The 19179-nt window shown below is 56.1% G+C and overlaps 2 protein-coding genes across 6 annotated transcripts; one reads left to right on the forward strand and one right to left on the reverse strand.

Annotated features, from left to right (window-relative positions):
• Positions 1 to 8102: 8102 nt before the first annotated feature.
• On the forward strand, positions 8103 to 8945 carry CUNH19orf33 (chromosome unknown C19orf33 homolog). 3 transcript variants are annotated; one of them, XM_088027570.1, is made up of 3 exons: positions 8103 to 8457; positions 8618 to 8686; positions 8795 to 8945. In XM_088027570.1, exons 1-3 carry the CDS (start codon positions 8215 to 8217, stop codon positions 8903 to 8905), a joined length of 423 nt encoding a protein of 140 aa, XP_087883696.1. In that variant the 5' UTR covers positions 8103 to 8214; the 3' UTR covers positions 8906 to 8945. The 3 variants fall into 3 exon arrangements, with proteins under 3 accessions (XP_087883696.1, XP_087883697.1, XP_087883695.1); XM_088027571.1 differs by having other exon boundaries at positions 8103 to 8236; positions 8351 to 8457; positions 8618 to 8945; XM_088027569.1 differs by having other exon boundaries at positions 8618 to 8945.
• A 129-nt stretch (positions 8946 to 9074) lies between these two features.
• YIF1B (Yip1 interacting factor homolog B, membrane trafficking protein) lies at positions 9075 to 16571 on the reverse strand. Of its 3 annotated transcripts, none has more exons than XM_028090682.2 (8): positions 16463 to 16571; positions 12445 to 12683; positions 12259 to 12363; positions 11977 to 12055; positions 11785 to 11842; positions 10523 to 10678; positions 10347 to 10440; positions 9075 to 9435 (listed from the first exon to the last, which is right to left on the reverse strand). In XM_028090682.2, exons 1-8 carry the CDS (start codon positions 16503 to 16505, stop codon positions 9280 to 9282), a joined length of 930 nt encoding a protein of 309 aa, XP_027946483.1. In that variant the 5' UTR covers positions 16506 to 16571; the 3' UTR covers positions 9075 to 9279. The 3 variants fall into 3 exon arrangements, with proteins under 3 accessions (XP_027946483.1, XP_027946482.1, XP_027946484.1); XM_028090681.2 differs by having other exon boundaries at positions 16454 to 16563; XM_028090683.2 differs by lacking the exon at positions 16463 to 16571 and adding an exon at positions 16293 to 16347.
• Positions 16572 to 19179: the final 2608 nt, after the last annotated feature.

Raw genomic sequence — 19179 nt, forward strand, 5'->3', positions numbered from 1 at the left:
TTTCCTTCTTCTATGTCACTTTTGAAAAATTCTAGACATACCCCACTCAATTGGTTTTTGTTTTTCTTTGTTTTGTTTTTGTTGTTGTTTTTTATTTTTTATTTTTATTTTTTAAGATTTTATTTATTTGAGAGAGAGAGAATGAGAGATAGAGAGCACGAGAGGGAAGAGGGTCAGAGGGAGAAGCAGACTCCCCGCCGAGCAGGGAGCCCGATGCGGGACTCGATCCCGGGACTCCAGGATCATGACCTGAGCTGAAGGCAGTCGCTTAACCAACTGAGCCACCCAGGCGCCCTGTTGTTGTTTTTTAAATAATGACCCACTATAGACTACTCCACACCTTGAAACACTGCCTTTGAGGGCACAGGAGGATTGGAGTGAGGATGCATCCTGTCGAAGGGAAGACCAAGACCTTCCTGAGACTGGAGTGGCTTTGACCAAAATCACTTCGCATCCATGATTTTCATCTTTCCCCGAGGCTCTGCAATCTTTCTCGGGTCTCTATGTGCTTCAGCAGTGAAACGGGACAGGGTACCATCTGGCTGAATTCGGCCTCCAGGCTTGGCCCCAATTCTGCTGCCTACCTGTGGGTGTTCCCTTCTTGCCTCTAGACTCTGGAGGCTCTTCCTTTCTTCCTCCTTGTCCACACACGTAATCATGAACATGGAGCAGCTTTGAGGGAACCCATGGGGTCAGGCAGGCGGCCTGGGGCCTCCACTTGCACAGGTGACTCAGGAAGCTGGGCAAGGCCTCCTTCCCTTCACCTTTCTTAGAAATCCCCTCAGGCCAAAAAGGTCACATTCTGTGCACTGGGGGAGAGACTTGCACCCCATAGGGCTTAGAAATCTATTCCAGAGGCAAGTTGGGCAAATACCTCATGTCCTTCTTTGTAGCCTTCCTCATTTGTGGAGATGTTGCTTGGGGATTCTGGCCCTGGCCCTGCCAAGCCTTCTAGGCAGCCTGGCAGTCTAGCCTCAGAGATGATGGGGAGAAAATGAAACCTGCCTGCCGTATCCCAGATAGATAGGGACCCAGCTCTGGGAGAGCCTGCGGAGGCATTGGGAAGAGACTCCACCCACCATTCCAGGTGTGCAGCAGTGAGCTGGTCACTCAACTCCTTTGAACCTCCAATTTCCTCACCTGTACTCTGGGTGGGTGTGAGGGTTATGTGAGATCATAGATCACCCAAGGGAAGTGCTCAGTAAGGGGGCCTCCTTCAGGGGGCTGGTGTCCACCTCTGCCTACCTATCATGACCTGAGCCTATTTATTTGAGAGAGAGAGCACAAGGGGCAGGGGCAGAGGGAGAGGGAGAAGCAGACTCCCCACTGAGTGGGGAGCTCTGACAGGGGGCTCGATCCCAGGATCATGGGATCATGACCTGAGCTGAAGTCAGACGCTTAGCCGAGTAAGCCACTCAGGTGCCCCTCTTTATTTTTAAAGATTTATTTAAGTAATCTCTACACCCAATGAGGGGCTCAAACTCACAACCCCAAAATCAAGAGTTGCATGCTCCACTCACTGAGCCAGCCAGGTGCCCCTGTGTTTGGATTTTAAAAGAAACTGTTGGGAATCACTTTAAAGTAATTCTGCAGTAGGAACATCATCAAGTCAATTCTCTTAACACCATCAAGACCAGTTGAACTTTAGGTTTTCTTTTTTTTTTTTTTAAGATTTTATTTATTTATTTGACAGAGACACAGCAAGAGAGGGAACACAAGCAGGGAGAGTGGGAGAGGGAGAAGCAGGCCTCCCACCAAGCAGGGAGCCCGATGCGGGGGTCGAACCCAGGACCCTGGGATCATGACCTGAGCCGAAGGCAGATGCTTAACAACTGAGCCACCCAGGTGCCCCCAAACTTTAGGTTTTCATACAGTGTCCTTTCATGTTTCCCATGCAGAAGTCATGCTGACTCACTTCTGCCAACACGTGTCCCGTTTGTCTCATGGGTTGGGAGGCCCCGTGGTCCACTCGCTCCTGGCTGATGGACACCGTCGGACCTGTGGCCCCCGCTTGGCCGGCCAGTGGCGTCTCACTGCCATGCTTTTTCAGGGTGTGGGGCTGCTCTTGCAGTCCAGGCAGCCAACTCCTGCCACGCCACTGTGGCCCTCGAAACTAAACTGCCCGTTTGGGACATTCTGGACCATTTACAGGCTAACAATGGTGCTCTTGTTGGAAAGACTGCCCAGCAATGGGCCAATAGCCAAAGTATTCAATGGCCATTTCACAGCCTTTGTCATCCTCAGGCTGTCCATATCACTCAGAGGTGGGATGGATTTTTAAAAAAAATCACCTCAACAAAGACCTGTCACCATCCCCTCCTGCTCCACACACTTCAGTAAGGAGTTTGTTCACTGACTGTGGCTGTCCCTAGAAAAGGGTTACTTCTGGGCCATCTCCTGGGGAAAGATCAGGTCAAAGGGATTGGGAGCTACATAGTCAATTTTGAAACTTGGAATTCTTTTCTCTTCATTTCTGCATATGATGCATCTTTCTTCCCTCTAGCGTCAAGCCCAGGCCCACCTGATTGGTGCACCTTCTGGGTGGCCGGCCGACCAGAGGGGGGCCTTGGGGTTGTAGTAAATCCTCAGCTGGAGCGCCCTGTGCCCCAGCATTCTGCGTGGGAAGGAATGAGCCACAGTGTCTCCCCATTGCGCATGAGGGTTGCTTTGGGGCCTTGTAATTGTTGGTAATGACACCAAAGAGCTGCAGGTCAGTCTGAAGTCCCTGGTGTGGGTCCTAATGGGTGAGAGACTAGTCTTCGACTGCATCCTGGCTGGCTGAAGTATGTCCGCTCCTTCACGGCTGGAAAGCTCCAGGACCCTGGACGGCAGGTTGGCCTATCTGCAGGACTCGCTGCTGCTTGGAATCCTGTTCACAGGTCGCTTTAAACACTGTGTGAGAGAAACGGAATGAATTTGCTCTCAGGCTGTTAGATTAATCAGAGTGGCCTATTCGTGTGAAAATTCACCAGGAGGCAGGAGGTGTGGATTGTTGGCAGAGACGGGTCTCCAGCGGGGGTCTGTGTCACGCTGCTACAAGGATTCCTGGGCGTGCCGAGAATGTGTGACCCTGACGGCTGTTTACCTGGGCCGTTTCTCAGGTTGGGCCTGCAGCGAGCACCTTGAGGGACGAGGGAATGGCTCCCTCCAGGACAAAGAGACTTGCCCGCTACTTACCGGCAAGTGGCAGGTTCCCCAGCTCACGGGGCGAAGAAAACCAAATGCTGATGCTCCCGGTGCTTGCTGCGAGTAATAAGGCTTTTTGTCTCTGACCCAGGAACCTCCAGGCCTCTGCCAGCATTTTGAAAACAGTTACCGGCTAACTTGTTAGCTTACAAATAGAGTGAAAGCAAATCCCGGACACAACAGTCAGCTGGGTGGTAGCCAAGCTTGGCTTTCCACAGCCAGGCTGTCTGCCCCTTGGCCCATCCCAAAGGGTGGTCCGTCAAGATGTTCTTAGTGTTCCAGAATGTCCAGGGCCAGGGCAGCATTTTGGTCTTGTGGGAAAGGAAACTGAGTCCCTACGTACTGTGTGCTTCAAAGTCACCCATCTCCTAGGATGTGGTTAAGTTCAAAGAAAACATTCCAATCCAGGGATTATGATGTTTATGGGACCAGGGCACTCCGTTCATGTGTAAACTTCAGGAAAGAGACGAAAGCAGGCCTTGCACAAGTTGCTTTTCCAGGAAGCCATGTCAGGCCTCAGATGTGTAGGAGCGCCGCATCCTGTGGAGGACCGTGTCCCAGTGGCCCACTGCTCGGTCCTACCCTACCTTGGCTTCCCTGGCCACTCGGCATCCAGCAATCTCTTCCTAAATTGCAGTGACTCAGTACAAACTTCAGGGTCGGGGTGAGCCTCCAAAGAGTGTCCGCTGGTGGAGTGCTAGAGAAAGGGGAAGCTGAGCTAGTAGTGAAGGGCAGCATCACAGGCCAGTTGGGAACACAAGTCCCTTTTTCCTACAAAGAAAGCATTGCTTATACCCTTAGGACCGAGTCATGTTAGGCAGAAATAAGGAGGAAACAAGCAGAGGAGGACAGAGCTGTTAGAGGTCAGGGGTGGGCTGGGCCTGGGGAGGGATGTAAGCTACCGTCCCTGCCCCTAGTAGCTGGCTCGGGGAGTACTGAGGGCAGGGGCTCTTTCCCGAAGAGCAGAAGGCTGGACGTGTTCATCTTATGCCCTCACACCTGCTTTTCATCAAGCATTTGGGTTCACCTTCCCAGCTTTAACCTGGCCTCCATTTGTAAGTCTTCTGGGTTAGAGCAAGGGAATGAGGGTATATTCACTGCCACCAAGAGGGAGTAGTGACCGACAGGCTCCCATGTCCATTTTCCCTTCCTTGCAGTAAAGAAGTCCCCAGGTTTTCGCTGGGCATGCGGCCGCCCAGCTCGGAGCTGTATTCTCCTAGCCTCCCCTGCTGCTAGATGTGACCGTGTGTCTGACCTGGCCAGAGGGACAGGTGCTGCTTCCAGGTGCAGTCCTTAAAAGGAATTGGTGTGCCCTCTCCTCGCCCTTTCCCTTTCCGCAAATCCGATGGTGGAGGCCAGCTTCCCTCTATGTTCAGGACAACACCCGGGAAGGATGCAGAGCAACCAGTTAGGAGCAACCCCAAAATTTCCCTGGGTGATTTTAGGGGAGAAAAAAGTGGAGCTATCTTGTTAAGGCTCTTTCTGGTCTCTGTGAAAGTGGCCACATCCTAACTATGATACAGGAGTGAATAGAGGGGAATTTGGAGGATCAGGCCGCGCTCTTCCCCGGGCCCCTTCACCACCCCCACAATCTTAGCCAAGTAGTAAAGAGCTACTTCCTCTTGGGTCTGGAAGGCATCTCACTACCGATCTGCAACCTACTAGCTCAGTGTCCTTGGGCACGAAACCATCTTTTTGAGGCTCAACTCCCTCATATACAACATGGGATCTTAACTGCCAGGTTCGCAAGTAAGCATATGAGATCGTGTTCGTGAATAATAAAAACTCACATTTGCTGAGCATCTATTTACCTTGTGCCAGGCAGGCTCCAGACACAACTGTCACTTTATGAGGTAAGTCTTCCACTTTATAGAGGACAAAACTGCAGTGCAGACTGGTTGACTTATTTACCCACAGAGCAGTAAGAGGTAGAGTGAGGATTCACCTGCGAGCAGACTGACCTCCACAACCCAAACTCTTAGCCACTCTGTGCTTGCTCGAACCTGACATTACATTAGCAGAGGGCCTGGCACCAGGTCACCTCACTAACTCACCAAATGATAGTGAGCACCAAATTCTGAGTCACACTGTTCTGGGTGCTGAGCAAAGCAGACGAGGTCCCTAACCCTCATGGAATTTGTTTTGCTTGGAAAAACATTTTTCTCATATCCTGCATCCACTTGTGGGTAAAGCCACAATCATCATTCGCCACCTCTTCTTACTCGGAGTAAAGATCAAAAGTCTTTGATGTACAAATCCTCCACCCCTCCACCCCTCCACCCCTCCACCCCTCCACCCCTCCACCCCTCCACTCCTCCACCCCTCCACCCCTCCACCCCTCCCATCCTTCCTCCTGTCTCCCTCCATTCTCACTGCCACTCTGAAGTTCTTGCAGTTCTTCATCACTCAGGTACATTCTTGCCTCAGGACCTTTGCACTTGGTATTCCCACTGCCTAGAACACTTCCTCCATGTGTTTGCATGGTTTATCTCCTCATCTTCAGATTTTTTAAAGAGAATTTTTTTTTTTTTAAAGACTGTATTTATTTGAGAGAGAGAGTACAAGGGGAGAGCGGCAGAGCTGGAGAGGGAGAAGCGGACTCCCTGCTGAACAGGGAGCCCGATGTGGGGCCGGATCCCAGGACCCTGGGATCACGACCCGAGTCGAAGGCAGTCGCTTAACCAACTGAGCCACCCCGGCGCCCCTCATCTTCAGATCTTTATTCAAAAAAGACTTGCGTGAAGCTTTCCCTGGTAACTCTTACCTAAAATCCAACCTCTCCCCAACATACCATGTAGTTATTACCTAGCCCCCTTTCTTGCTCTCTCTCTTCTTAGCACATACTTTTTAAAACCAGCTTTTATTGAGGCATAAGTTACATAAAAGCCATTTAAAACATACACTTCAGGGGTTTCTAATCTAAAAAGATTTATTTTTAGAGAGAGAGAGATGGGGGAGGGGCAAAGGGACAGGGAGAGAGAATCTTTTTTTTTTTAATTTTTTTTAAAGATTTTATTTATTTATTAGAGAGAATGAGAGAGAGAGAGCACGAGAGGGAAGAGGGTCAGAGGGAGAAGCAGACTCCCCGCCGAGCAGGGAGCCCGATGCGGGACTCGATCCCGGGACTCCAGGACCATGACCTGAGCCGAAGGCAGTGGCTTAACCGACTGAGCCACCCAGGCGCCCGGGAGGGAGAATCTTAAGCAGACTCCTTGCTGAGCGTGGAGCCCAACACGGGGCTCGGTCCCACCACACAGAGGTCACAACCTGAGCCGAAAACAAGGGTAGGATACTTAACTGCACCACCCAGGCGCCCCAGTTCTTAATAATTTTTACCAGGTGGTACAATTTTCAGCATAAATCAGTTCGCACGTGTTTTCATCCCCCACAATTAGATCTCGTGCTCATTTACGGTTAATCCCCATTCCTCACACAGCTCCCAGCACCCCCTAGCCTGCTGTCTCAATAACTCTTCTCTGAGCACTTGATATGAACGCTGTCCTACAGCATGCAGGCTTTCGGGTCTGGCTTCCTTCACCTAGCAGGGTGTTTTTGAGGTTCGTGCACGATGCAGTAAATGTCCGTTTCTTTGTACAGCGGAGTAACGTCCCGTTATATATTCACATTTTGTCTATCCACTTTACCAACTCACGGGGCATCCTCACTTCCAGTTGTTTTCTAATATTCTGTACATTTTACACCTCGTTTCCCCCACTAGAATGTCAGTCCCGTGAGGCCGGGATTTTGCTGGTTTTGTTAACCTCTGTATGCCCATCACCTGAACTGTGCCGGGCACATAGTAGGTACTCAGCAAATGTATGCCGAAGGAACTGACGATGAAGATAACTTTTTACTATCTTTAAGGGCTAAGCTGCTCATCAAGCAGGGGAAGGAGGGTCGCCAGGATGGGCTGTGGGGAGCCAGCAGTCAGGGCAGGGACCTCTGAGGAATGCGCTTTGGAGCAGAGACCTGAGGGCACGCGTTCATCACCACCCCCAGGCCCCAGCCACCACTCCTGCCTGCCTGCTCCTGCAAGTGTGGTGGCCCAGCTGCTGGTGGCAGGGCTGGCCGGGGATGGATTTGCAAGGACACTTGGCTGCACAGCAAGGGGAGCAGATGGCTCAGCGCCCCCCCCCCCCGCCCCCAGCAGCCTGACTGGCCCAGCCAGGCATGGGGAGCCCCTTCCCCTGAGCACCCTCCAGGGAGAGCCAGAGGGGCCAGGGCCTTGGACTTGAGCCAAACTGAGTGTGAATCCCAGCTCTAGCCATTCATACTACATTGGCCCCTCAGCATCTTGTTTGGTCCCTCAGTGTTCTCATCTTTAAAATAGGGATGATAACAATACATATCTTCTAATTAAAAAGCCAAACATTATCTTACAAGCACTTAGTCTGTGCCAGGCACAGTTCTAGAAACTAACCCATGACAACAGCCCCATATGGAGGCTGCCACGTACAGATGAAGAAACAGGCATAGAGAGGCAGAGTGACTTTCCTGAGCTCACCCCACTACTGAGTGGGTCTTCAAATTCAGGAGGCTGATCCCAAGCTCTTCACCCCTTCAGACACTGCTTCTCACGCAGCCGTCCAGGGTTTAAAGCGAGCTAATGTGCATGAAGACCTTTGGAACAGCGCCTGGCCCGCAGTAAGTACACGGAGTGTTGGCATTATGATGGTGCATAGGGCACAGGGAGACACCCTCTCATTTCTTCAAAAGCAGGCATCTGACCCTTTTATGGGAAGCAGGTGACAGCTCCAGCCCTCCCCCCAGAAACCTACAGCTGCCCACACAGTGCCCCCTCACTTGCCGAGGCTCACGGGGTGGAAATTTAGCAATCAACTGTCCACCCACCTCATTTCCCAAGAAGAAAAGTTGGGTGGTGCTGGGGAGGGGCTATGAGTCAAGGCTAAGGACTCTGAGCCAGGTTGGGTGGGGCTCCTCCGAGGTCCTTGGGCAGCTGGTTCTCACTGCCCCTCCCCCTGCCCTCTGGGCTCTTGCGGTCCTCCCCACAGACCATCTCTCACCACCATGGAGTTGGACCTGGCCGCAGGTGCGCTCCTGGGAAGGGCTCTTGAGGCGCAGGGGGCCAGGCTAAAACCCAGAAGCCTCCTCCCAAGGGCGCACGCGCTGCACCTGCACCAACCCACCCAACTTCTCTCCACAGCCCTCGACTCCAAGGAGCCCCAAGGGACAGGCCAGGTGGGAGACCACAAACACAGCCCCCCCAAAGTTCCGGGCGCGTCAGAGGCGGGGGCGGCTGATAAACCGAGGGTAAGTCACCTCAGGACCCCGCGCATCCCTCCCGGTATCGGGTGGGAGGGGGTGGGGGGTAGGCCTTTGAACCCAAGGCCCCGCCGAGCCTGGGGCTTCCAACTTGCGGGCAGGGGCTGGGTCAGGGGTCCGGGCCTCACTGCCTGCCTCCAACGAGCAGGGCGGCGGTCACCGCAGCTCCTCGGACTCCAGCAGCGACAGCTCCAGCGACTCGGACATGGAAGCAAAGGTAAGAGGCTCCCCGCAAGCAGGCGCCCCAGGTGAGGGGACAGTCCCGGACAATCGTCTCAGCGGCCGACCCCTCGCTCTCCCCTCCCCTCCGGCCTCGGCCCCACAGCCTCCAGCTGCCGCCTCCGAAGGGCACAAGAGCACGCCGGCCAAGGTCAAGAAGCCGAAGGCGAAAAAGAAGGAGAAGAAAGGGAAGGCGAAGAAGGAGGCTCCTCACTGACGGGCCCGGCCGAGTCTCATTAAACCTTCTTTCGACTCTCTGGTCGCCTTCCGGTCGCGAAGTGGGGCACCGGTCCCGCCCCGCCCGTCCCGCCCCGCCCGTCCCGTCCCCGTTCTCGGGCCGGGCCTGCCCCCTGCCGGGCGGCCGCACCAAGGACAGGCTGCCCACGCCGTGCCCATCTCGGTTTATTGTTTCCGGAACAGCGACCGCTCTGCGGGGCGGCCGGTGCAGCTGGAGATCTCGGCACCTCGGCCCGGAGGGGGTGGGGGTGGGGTCTCGGGATCGGGGCGGCGGCGGTGTCCCCGCGGGCGGGCGGGCGGAGGGGCGGCGGCAGCCGCGCGGAGCAGCAGCTGGGGGCGTGGGCCGGGCCGCCCTCACCGCACCAGGTGGAAGGTGAGCCAGTACATGAGCAGGGGCTGCGCCGCCGCCACGGCCATGGTCAGGTACATGCGCAGCTGGTTCCGGGCCCCGCGCACCGGGACGCCCTCGGCCGCTGCCTCCGCCAGGATCTTCAGCCGCAGCGTCCGGATCTGGGGCGGGAGGGGGTTCACCCTTGAGTCCCGGGCTGGGCGCGGGTGCCTGGATGTACTTCCAAGCCCTGCCTCTCTCCCTCCTCCGGGGCAGCTAGGCTGGAGTCTCTCTGCTCAAGGGGAGCCTAGGTTCCCCCCACATCTCCTCTAACAGATGGTGAGGACTTGCTCCTCCCCAAGGCTTGGGAGCAAACGTGAGGGTTTGCAAGCTCATGCAGCAGGCGAGGCCCCTGCGTGAGATGAGATGTGGAGCTTCATACCCTGCCTGCGGAGGGTGCCTGGGGAGGGTGCCTGAGGAGGGTGGCAGGCTCAGCCGGGCCGCTGTCACCCCGCTTATGTGGGCCGGATGACAGTTTTCAACACAAGCCAGAAAGGCTTTTTTTTTTTTTTTAACTTTTAAATAACATCTATGTCAAAGTATATCTGAGGGTCCGATCTGGCCAACCGGTTTTGGCCCTCTGCTCCTCACATATGCTCACACTGCCTCCGCCCAGGGCCCTGAGGTGCGTTTATCATCATCCCCCTTTTTTACAAAAGGGGAAGCAGGTTTAAAGAGAGGAAGGGATTTGCTGGGGACCCAGAGAAGCTACTTCCAAGGGTACCGAAACTTTTTTCATCCTAACACATTCTGGCAGGAAAGCCCACCATGGAAGAGTGGAGTGAGGGTGAGAGCCTACCCCAACAGCCCAGCTGGCTCCTCCTCTTCCTTCCGGCCCCAGCTTAGACACCCCCTCTTCCAGGAAGCCCTCCTGACCCCCAGGCTGGGACAGCCACTTTAAGCCTCCTCAGTTCAGCAACGTGGCTCTCGTCTCAACTCCTCCCCTGACATCCTCTGTTTGGAGGCCTCCAGGGGACCCCGATTCTGAGGGCTTGTGCCCTCAAGCCTCATCCTCCCCTGAGCCCCAGCTCACCATGAACACAAAGATAGACACGCAGCACCAGCCCAGCACCAGGTAGTAGCCAATCTTCCCAAAGAGCAGGCCCATAAGGACCCCGCCAATCATCCTGGGAAGAGAGGGGAAGGCTGGTCTGAGGGAGAGGCCTCGGGGCTGGGGCTGGAGGAGGGGGAAAGGAACGGGGTACTCACCCAACATATTTGTAGCCCAAGAAGGCCACCAGATCAATAGTGGTGAGGTCAGTGTTGACAGTGACCAGGTAGAGACTGAGCAGGATGGCCAGCACCTCCAAGGTCAGCCAGGCCAACGCAGAGCTTGCCTGCAGCCCGAGGAGGTCTGGGGAGAACCTGCCGGCACCAAGCTGTCACTCCGATGGCCGGCTCACACCCTCCCAGAGCATCCACCTGGGGACACCTGTGTTGGGTGCAGCTAGAGACTCCACAGTGACCGAGATGGATCTGGACCCTGTCCTCATGGAAATCTCATGCCAGGGAAGGCAGACCTGTCCTCAGTGACGGCCCTGAGGGGTCAGGGCTGGGATGAGGGGAGTGCAGGGCAGGGGAGGTGCCTGACCCAGTCGGGAGAAGGTGTCAGAGAGGGCTCTTCAGAGAGGACATCTGAGCCGAGGCCTGAAGGAATAAGGAGCTGACTTGCAAAGAAGGACCACGGCCTCTGCCATATCCCCAGTGCCCCAGTGATGAACGGATTCTCATGACAAGCGTTTTCGATGCCACAAAAGAAAGAGACTGGAGCCTAGGAGCAAGACGTGGGGGGCCTGACCCAGTTGGGGGGTGGGAAGGCTTCCCTGAGTAAGTGACACCAGGGTGGAGACATCACAGGTGAGCAGGTGCTCAGCAGGTGATACAGGGGAGGAACATACTCCTGAGCAAAGGGCACCGGATGTGCAAAGGCCCTGGGGTGGTGGCAGGTGGCACCAAGCCCTCTGGAGGATGGAAAGAGGCCTAGTGTGGCTAAGCAGAGTGAGGAGGAGAGGGAGAGAGAGGCTGCACGGAGGCAGTGCGGTGCGCGAGACTAAGGAGCCAGGGCTGGATCTGGGGACGGGAGAGCTCTGGGCAGCTTCTAGTAGGGTGGACATGGCCAGACCCACATCTCAGATCAGATCTTCCTGGCTGCTGTTGGGAGTCAGGGTGCAGAGGGTATGTGGGCAAGGCAGCTGGTTAGGAGGCAGTGAGGATGGGCCGGATCTGGTGGTGGAGGCGAAGATGAAGGATGGAGTTAGAGTCACCTGCCACAGGTGTGGTGATGGGCTGCACGTGGGTGGAGAGCAAGGGAAGAGGTGAGGGTGACGCTGACCGTGACCCCAAGGGCTCTGTCCTGGGCCAACTGAGAGCACGGTGGGGCTGCTCAGAGGCAGGAGATCCAAGAGACCTTCCTGACGGCCCCTCCACCCCCCAAACCTCACCCCACTCTGCCTACTCCAGGCCTCCCTTACCTATCCTGGGTCCCCAGCGCCAGGCCAGCCACCAAGACATAAGTGATGAAAGCCATAGCTGTGGGAGGCAGACACACAGACACTGGTCAGAGGAAGACGGACCATCCTGGGCCACTAGGCACCTAAACCTCTGCCCTAGACGTGCCCCCCCAGAGGGAGCAGGGGGCGGGGCGCTGACGGGGAGGGGGAGACCTGGAATGTAGAGGTCGGGAGCGTTGATGTCAAAGCGGGGGGCCACCGGTGTGTCCTGCTGGTACTGCACTTCCCAGTCCTGTGGGGAGAGTGAGGGGAGCAGGCGGGACCCCCAGAGTGGGCTTCTCCCGCACTGCTTCCAGGCCCTCTCTTGGGGCAAACCCACCCTCCCCCCGCCCCTGCCCGGCTTCTGACTCACCCTCTATCCCCACCCCTCCACCCGCCCCCCCCCCACTTTGCCCCTCCTCAGACAGTGCTCCCCTCAGTGGGCGCAGTGCTGACCTGGTGCAGGTAGGGGAAGAAGAGCAGGCCCAGCTTTTTGCCCACATACATGGTGTCCACGGCAAAGTAGTACTTGAGCTTGGTGACGGGGACGAAGCGGTCAATCTGGGGGGGAGGCAGAGCCCAGGCCTGAAGCCCTGGTCTCACATCCCCCCCCCCACACCCCCAGCCACCCCACCCACTCACGTTCTTATCTACCAGCTCCTTGCCCTGGGCAGCCAGGCTGCTCCCGTAGGCCATGGCCATGTTGGACACAGGATCCGCCAGGAAGGCAGCCTGGGGCGAGGCGGAAGGCGCAGGGTAGCCCAGGCCGCTGGGTGCCCGCTGGGCCCCGTAGCCCCGGCTCTGGGCCGAACTCGTGTCATCGAAGAGCTGGTGGGGGTCGGCCATGCCCGGCTGGGACACCAGGGTCCTCCGCTTGGACGCTGCAAGGGGAAGGGGATGGGGAGCCTCGTTCAGGCTGCAGGGCTCTCCTCCCGCTGCAGCGAAGCACTGGTCTGGAGGTCAGATGGGCGCCGAGGCAGGGGCGCGCCCGGCTCTGTCGGCCTGGCATCTCTCCGTCCAATCACCGCAATGATGTCGAGAGCTACAATGTGCTGGGCCTGCTGTGCACAGGATCCTGTCCTGAGCCTTTTACAAACCCAGTCTCTGTCAGGCCCTTCGTGCTCCCCTCACTGGTTGGCTCCAGCCACGTTGGGCTTCAACGTTCAGCAAACACACCAAGCACATTCCCACCTCAGGGCCTTTGTACTGGCTGTTCTCTGTCCGAATCCTTCCCCTGTCCCACGGCTGCCCCCCCTCCTCGAGGTCTTGGCTCTACGGTACCTTCCCTCCGGCTGTCTATCAGCACACAGTCCTCCGCAGCACTCCCCACCCCCGTTCCCTGCCGCACTTATGTCCAGAACTCTGCACCAGCTGACAGACTGGTTGCTTTCTTTATTTTGGTCACTGTCTCCCCACTAAAATGGGAGCCCCCCCAGGTGGGGAGCTTGGTCTTGTTCATGCCTGGATCCCCAGCCCCTGACAGAGGGCTAGAGTAGGGGGCTGATGAAACTCTGAGAAATGAGGGCCCACCCCATGTTACAAAGGTGGTGACCAAGGGTCGGGACAGGGGAAATGACCTGTGCGCAGGGCTCTAGCCCAGGTGCCTGCTCGATGGTGGGGGGTGGGGGGGGCAGGAAGAGGGGAGGAGGGAGGGAGCTGCTCCAGGGACGGGGGAGAAACAGGGATGCGGGGGAGGGGGCTGGGCTGCTTCTGGACAGCTTCTGGAGTTCGGAGGGACAGGGCCTGCTGGAGGCGTGCTCAGTGGGGGTAGGGTAAGGACGAGGGAAGAGAAGGGGAATGTGGAAAGGACAGATTTGAGCCCAGCACCCTGGCTCTGGGGCCTCTGCTCCTAACACCACAGCAGACGTTACCGAGCTCCTCCTGTGTCCCAGGCGCCACTGTGGGCCCAGGGAACGGGAGGCAGGGTCACAAACGGGTAGGGGAGAGGAACCGAATAATCCGCGTCCTGACTCTGTCCGCATCTCACTTCTCTCTTCTGTGGAACAGTTCATGGCCCAAGGCCAAGTGACGTTCATACAGTCCTCAGCCCCTGGCCTGTCGATGCCTGTCACCTATTGTAAATGACTAGTCCCTCGACTGTTCCTCTCAGTTATTTGTCGCCTGAAAACAGACCTAGGTGTGCTCAATCCCAAAGGCAGTGGCACTGCCCCGGCCCCCTTAGCCCCAAGGCTCACTTGCCTTTCCCCTCTCCCACTTCTGGGAGCTTTGGTGCAAGCCCTTCCTTCCTCCCTGTTGCCCCCCCGTCAGCCCTCGATATTTGGGGTTCTGCCCCCCACTGGCCTCCTAAACGCCCCTCTACAATGCCAGTCTGAGGCCGTTAGCCACTGTCATCCGACTCAAGCAGCATGTGATGCCCCTGTCCCCAATGCCAGCCTCCAGCTCTCTGCTCTCTTGGCTTCGAGACACTGCTCCTACCTCCTCCTCTTTCCAGAGCCCCACAAACAACCTCTTGAGCACCCCTGTGTGTTAGGCTCTGCTGCAGGCGTGGTAGATATAGCAACAATCAAAAAGACAAAAACTCCTGCCTTGGGACGCCTGGCTGGCTCAGTTGGTTAAACAACTGCCTTCAGCTCAGGTCACAATCCCAGGGTCCTGGGATCGAGTCCCGCATCGGGCTCCCTGCTCAGTGGGGAGTCTGCTTCTCCCCCTCCCTCTGCCTGCCGCTCCCCCTGCTTGTGCTCGCACGGCTCTCTCTCTCTCTCTCTCTGACAAATAAATAAAACCACCCACCTTAAAAAAAAAAAAAAAAAAAGACAAAAACTCCTGCCTTTACGGAGCTGACAGTGTCCAACTGATCCCTCTCCACCCATGATTTTTTTTCAGCTCCCTGAAACATGTGGCCCAATTTCCCACACTTCTGGCTTTGCCTCTCACCTAGAGCAATCTCACCCGCCCACAGCTTTCCCAGCCCTGGGCAGTGGGCCCTGTCTCCAGCCGCCACTTCTCTCCCCACACCCAGGTCTGGCCCGCTCCCGCCGGTGCCCCCACCCCAGTGTCCAAGTCCCTGACTCTCCTTCCTTCGGGCACCCAACCAACTAATTGCCAGTTCTTACCCACTATGTCTCCATGTTTACCCTCCCCTTTCGGACTCTCTGGTCTTGAACCTGACTTTAATGTCCTCCAACCCTTTCTCCAGTCAGCAGCCAGGGTGATCTTTTTTAAATGCACAAGAGAACATTTCCTGGCCCCTGCCTATGATCAGTACCCACAGTGCTGGGAATAAAATCCACAAGGCCCTGCAAGACCCCAGCCCTGCCAACCACCCTCATTCACTACCTCTCTTGGGGCTCACTGCACCCAGTCACACACTGGCCTCTTGGGCCCTGACTCTGCGAAGCTCCTAGTCCACACAGGCTTCTGAACATGCACTGCTATCACTCCGGAACATCTTTCCATCATTAACACCTGCCAGCATAGCACTGAGGCCTCTGCTCAAGAGTTTCCTCCTCAGAGACATTCCTCACCCCTCAGTAGAAAGCACTAGCCCCACCTTGTTCTTTCTCATAATATCCAGTTGTTCTTTTTCCCTTCTGTGCACTTACCACATTTGCTAAATAGTCACTTGTCCATTTGTTTGTTTGGCACAAGCCTCTCACCACAAATCCCCTTCTCTGAGCAAATTCCTCGTCATTAGATGTACCTCTTCCAAGAAGCTTCACCGACACGCCCAGGCTGCGTCACACGCCTAATCCGGGCTGCCACAATCCCTGCGTCCCGGTCCTGATCCCTTCGCCTGTGCTTCCCACATCAGGCCACCATCGCTCTAGACTGCTCCTGTCTTCTGCTCTGTACTGGTAGCTCCCTGAGGACAGGAACGAGGGCGGTAGCCCCAGCATCACCCACCACAGGGCCAGCCAGGCACCTTATTAATGGCCGAAGGCAGGAATGAGCACATCAGGCCTCTGAACCTCCCCGGCATCTGGGATTTCTCCCTTTACAGCCCTCACTACTCCCCAGATTTTCTCGCTGACTTGCTTGTTCCGAGTTTAGTGTCTGTCTCACCGCTAAACTCTTGAGTTGTAAGTTACCAAGGACTAGTGCTAGGCTGGTTACTACCAGGTACCCAAATTCCAGCACAGGGCCTGCCTGGCCCAACGGGAGCCGAGGCAGAATACGCTCAATGAATAAATGAGATGCACGCACACTCGCGGAGACGAAGAGGAACTTAGAGATACAAATTAACAGAGACGGGAAAAGGGGGTGAAGAGTGTAAGATATATAGGTTCAAATCTTAAATGAGAGGTAAACACGGCCCTCTCAGCTCACGAAGGGCTCTGAACGCTGTCCTGCGGGGCGTGGGCGACAACCCGAGGCCACCGAAGAGTGGGGAGAAGGCTGATCGCTAACTGCAAATGAATGAAAGTCCCGTTCTCCTGCACATCACACAATATCCTGCCCAAAGTTGTTTTCTTCCAAAGGAATTTCCTAAAGAGAAGAAGGCTCGACCCCAACGCGCCCCCTACCCGGACCTGGCATCCCAGCGCTGTGCACGCCCCGAAGCTCCAGCTTCCTGACCCCGTGACCTCCGACCCGCAACGACCTCGCCAACTGCCGCGGCGGCCCCGCCACGCCCCCGCCAGCCACCCCCCCGCCCCCGCCCCCGCCCCGATCTCCTTGACAGGCCACGTACGCCACTTACGCTGCCGGGGCGTCCCCGCCGCCGCCAAGCCTGCCGGGTGCATCCTTCACCGTCGCAGCCACCGCCGCCGCCGCCGCCGCCGCCCCAGCCACGGTTCGAAATGTGCCCGCCCGGCTCCCGTAGGCACGGCCCACCGGCGAAGCGACAGCCAATGGGCGTCACGATCGCTCAGGGGCCACGCCCCCCGCGGAGGCCTGTACGAGTTGGCAGTGGGCAAGAGGCGGGGACTGGCGGCCGGTGGCGGAAGGCGAGAGTCAGCACTGTTGGGGCAGGAGGGCGGGGCCGAGAACAATGCTAGGAGCAGGCGTTATCGTGCATGATGGGAAATGTAGGCATCGAGAGATGAGACTGATGGGCAATGGAGTTCCCTATAGGCGCTCGATTTGGGTGGCTGAGGGTGTGGAGCGGGGGGGAAGAGAGATCCATTTGTGTTCTCGAGGGGGCTAAACGGAGTTGTGCGGACTCTAACGCTTATACAATTTCGGCAGACCTTAGGTATTAAAGTGAATATTTAGAGTGAGAAAAGGACACCCAATAAGTTAGGTAGGAAGAGCCAGGTGTCATAAAAATGCTCTTGCGTTGCTTCCTGGCTCGCCCCGTCTGCCAAAACCACTCTGCAACCTCCGGCCACACAGAGCACACACAGGTACACTTGCAAGTGAGGAGCCCTAAAAACGAGCCCTTGGTCTCTCTCTGTCCCTCAGTGTCCCCCTTTCTCTCCCCCTTCTCTGTCCCTCAGTCCCCTCTGCTTATCTCAGGCAAAAATAATGGTAGAAGCGACTTCTGGGCAGTGATAGCACTCCGGAAGGATGTCAGCAAGTGACCCTGTCACTGTGGCTTTCCCTTTCCTCCTCCGAGATGTTGCCTTTTCTAGAGACCTTGAGGACTGTTCTGGTCTCTTAGTTATGAGTCCTGGCTCAGTCGCGGTCCTTTTTTCATGACTGAGGTACCCCTATTCCTCCTCTGCACCCCTGGCTTAGCATCCATCCCTTGGGCTCCACCACCATTTTTTCATCCTCAGCTCTCCCTAAGTTCTTCCATGAATATATTTTGTAACATTCACAGCATTTTATTAATAAAGCAAGCGTTTTGTCTTCCTGCTGGCCTCATATTTACTCCTTACCAGTTGTGTGACTGGACCCTTTTTCAGCCCTAAATGTTCTCATCTGTTTAATGGGAACCATGTAGGAGAGCTTGAGGATTCGAACAGTGCCTCTGTGTCTACAGGGCCTGACATATTGTAAGCCTTTGATCACTGGCAGCTGCCGTTGCTGTTTGTATTATCAAGTGTCTCTTCCTGTGGGTTGTCAGCCTCAAGTTGGGCTTTGCCCCTGGAACTGTCGCAGCTTCATAAATAGAACCAGCTGGGGTGTGTCTGAGCTGGGCCCCAAGCCCCACTCCTCTGCCATTCTGATGTGGTTGGGATTCCTGGCTGCCCTCCAATGGCCGTTAGAGTGTTGAGTTACCGCTGGAGGGGTATATGGAGAAAAACAGGGAACAGGGAGGACCCCCCCCAAATAGAGGTGTGTACTGTGGTTCTGCTAGGAAGAGAGACCCCGCCTCACTCCTATTCTCCCTTAATGTCTCAGCTCAGACATCGCTTTCCTCAGGAAGCTCTCTTGACCTCCCGAAGCTGGATCAATTATCTCCTCTGCGTTCCTGGGGGCTCCATCCACAGTCCTTTTGGTGTCCCCCATCCCGGCTCCAGTCACTCTGTCTGTGCTTCCCTCATCTCACCCCTGACCCTCTGGGCTGCCACTCTGGGTGTCCCCCCCACCGTCCCCTGTGGCCAAGGTCTAGAACTTGGAAGTGCTGGGAGTCCCCCATGGGCTAGGTCTAGAACTGTCTGGGTCACAGCTGTGTCCCCACCAAAGGGCCAGACACAAAGTGGGCGCTGAGCAGACATTGGAGCTAAGGATTCCCACTCTGTCCGTGAGGGACAGAGGACACCTGACTCTGTGGTGTCCCTTGTTGTGAATTATTATCATTACTATTTTTATTTAAATTCAAGTTAGTTAACATACAGTGTATTATGAATTTAGGGGTAGAACTTAGTAATTCCCAGTGCTCATTCCATCAAGTGCCCTCCTTAACACCCATCACCCAGTTACCCCATCCCTTCACCCACCTCCCCTCCAGCAACCTTCACTTTGTTCTGTAGAGTTAAGAGTAGTCTCTGAATGATTTTTTTTTTTTTTAAGATGTATTTATTTTAGAAAGAGAGAATGTGTGCGCCTGTGAGTAGGGGGAAGGGCGGGGGGATAGAGTCTTCAAGCGGACTCCGGCTGAGTGGAGTCCAACCCAGGTGGATCCCACAACCCACGAGATCACTTGAGCGCAAACCAAGAGTCCTGCGCGCCCAACCCACTGAGCCACCCAGGCGCCCCCCTCCTTGTGAATTATACAGGCGTCCCCTCCGGGCGGGAGCACCCCCACTCCAGAACGCAGGACTGGGCGAACGGAGCAAGGACCGGATTTCAGTTTGTCCCCTTGTCCGCCCCCGCCACGCGCCCCGATGCAGTGCACAATCGTCGTGATGGCCCCGGGGAGTTGGGGAGCGACTTCTCGGTCTGCCAGAGGACAAGAGTTCAGATTTTCTCTAACATAGGGAGCCGAGACTCCTGGGAGGACCAGAGGGAAGGAATGGAAGGAATGGAGGAACTCCCCACCCCTTCCATCCTCTTTGGTGTCCCGGGTCCGTGACCGCGGGGCTCCGC

The sequence above is a fragment of the Eumetopias jubatus genome, unplaced genomic scaffold, assembly GCF_037043125.1.
Source record: "Eumetopias jubatus isolate StellerSeaLion01/CBP00866 unplaced genomic scaffold, mEumJub1_p1.0 scaffold_10, whole genome shotgun sequence".
Taxonomy (NCBI): domain Eukaryota; kingdom Metazoa; phylum Chordata; class Mammalia; order Carnivora; family Otariidae; genus Eumetopias; species Eumetopias jubatus.

What these genes read in the sequence shown, in the direction of transcription:
- CUNH19orf33 (XM_088027569.1), top strand. Translation starts at nt 8,215, where the DNA reads ATGGAGTTGGACCTGGCCGCAGGTGCGCTCCTGGGAAGGGCTCTTGAG. An exon ending in GGGCGGCTGATAAACCGAGG is followed by an intron (nt 8,458 to 8,617) that starts GTAAGTCACCTC and finishes TCCAACGAGCAG; the next exon opens with GGCGGCGGTCACCGCAGCTC.
- YIF1B (XM_028090681.2), bottom strand. Translation starts at nt 16,505, where the DNA reads ATGCACCCGGCAGGCTTGGCGGCGGCGGGGACGCCCCGGCAGCGTAAG. An exon ending in AGGAGCTGGTAGATAAGAAC is followed by an intron (nt 12,364 to 12,444) that starts GTGAGTGGGTGG and finishes CCTCCCCCCCAG; the next exon opens with ATTGACCGCTTCGTCCCCGT. An exon ending in TTGGGCTACAAATATGTTGG is followed by an intron (nt 10,441 to 10,522) that starts GTGAGTACCCCG and finishes CTCTCTTCCCAG; the next exon opens with GATGATTGGCGGGGTCCTTA.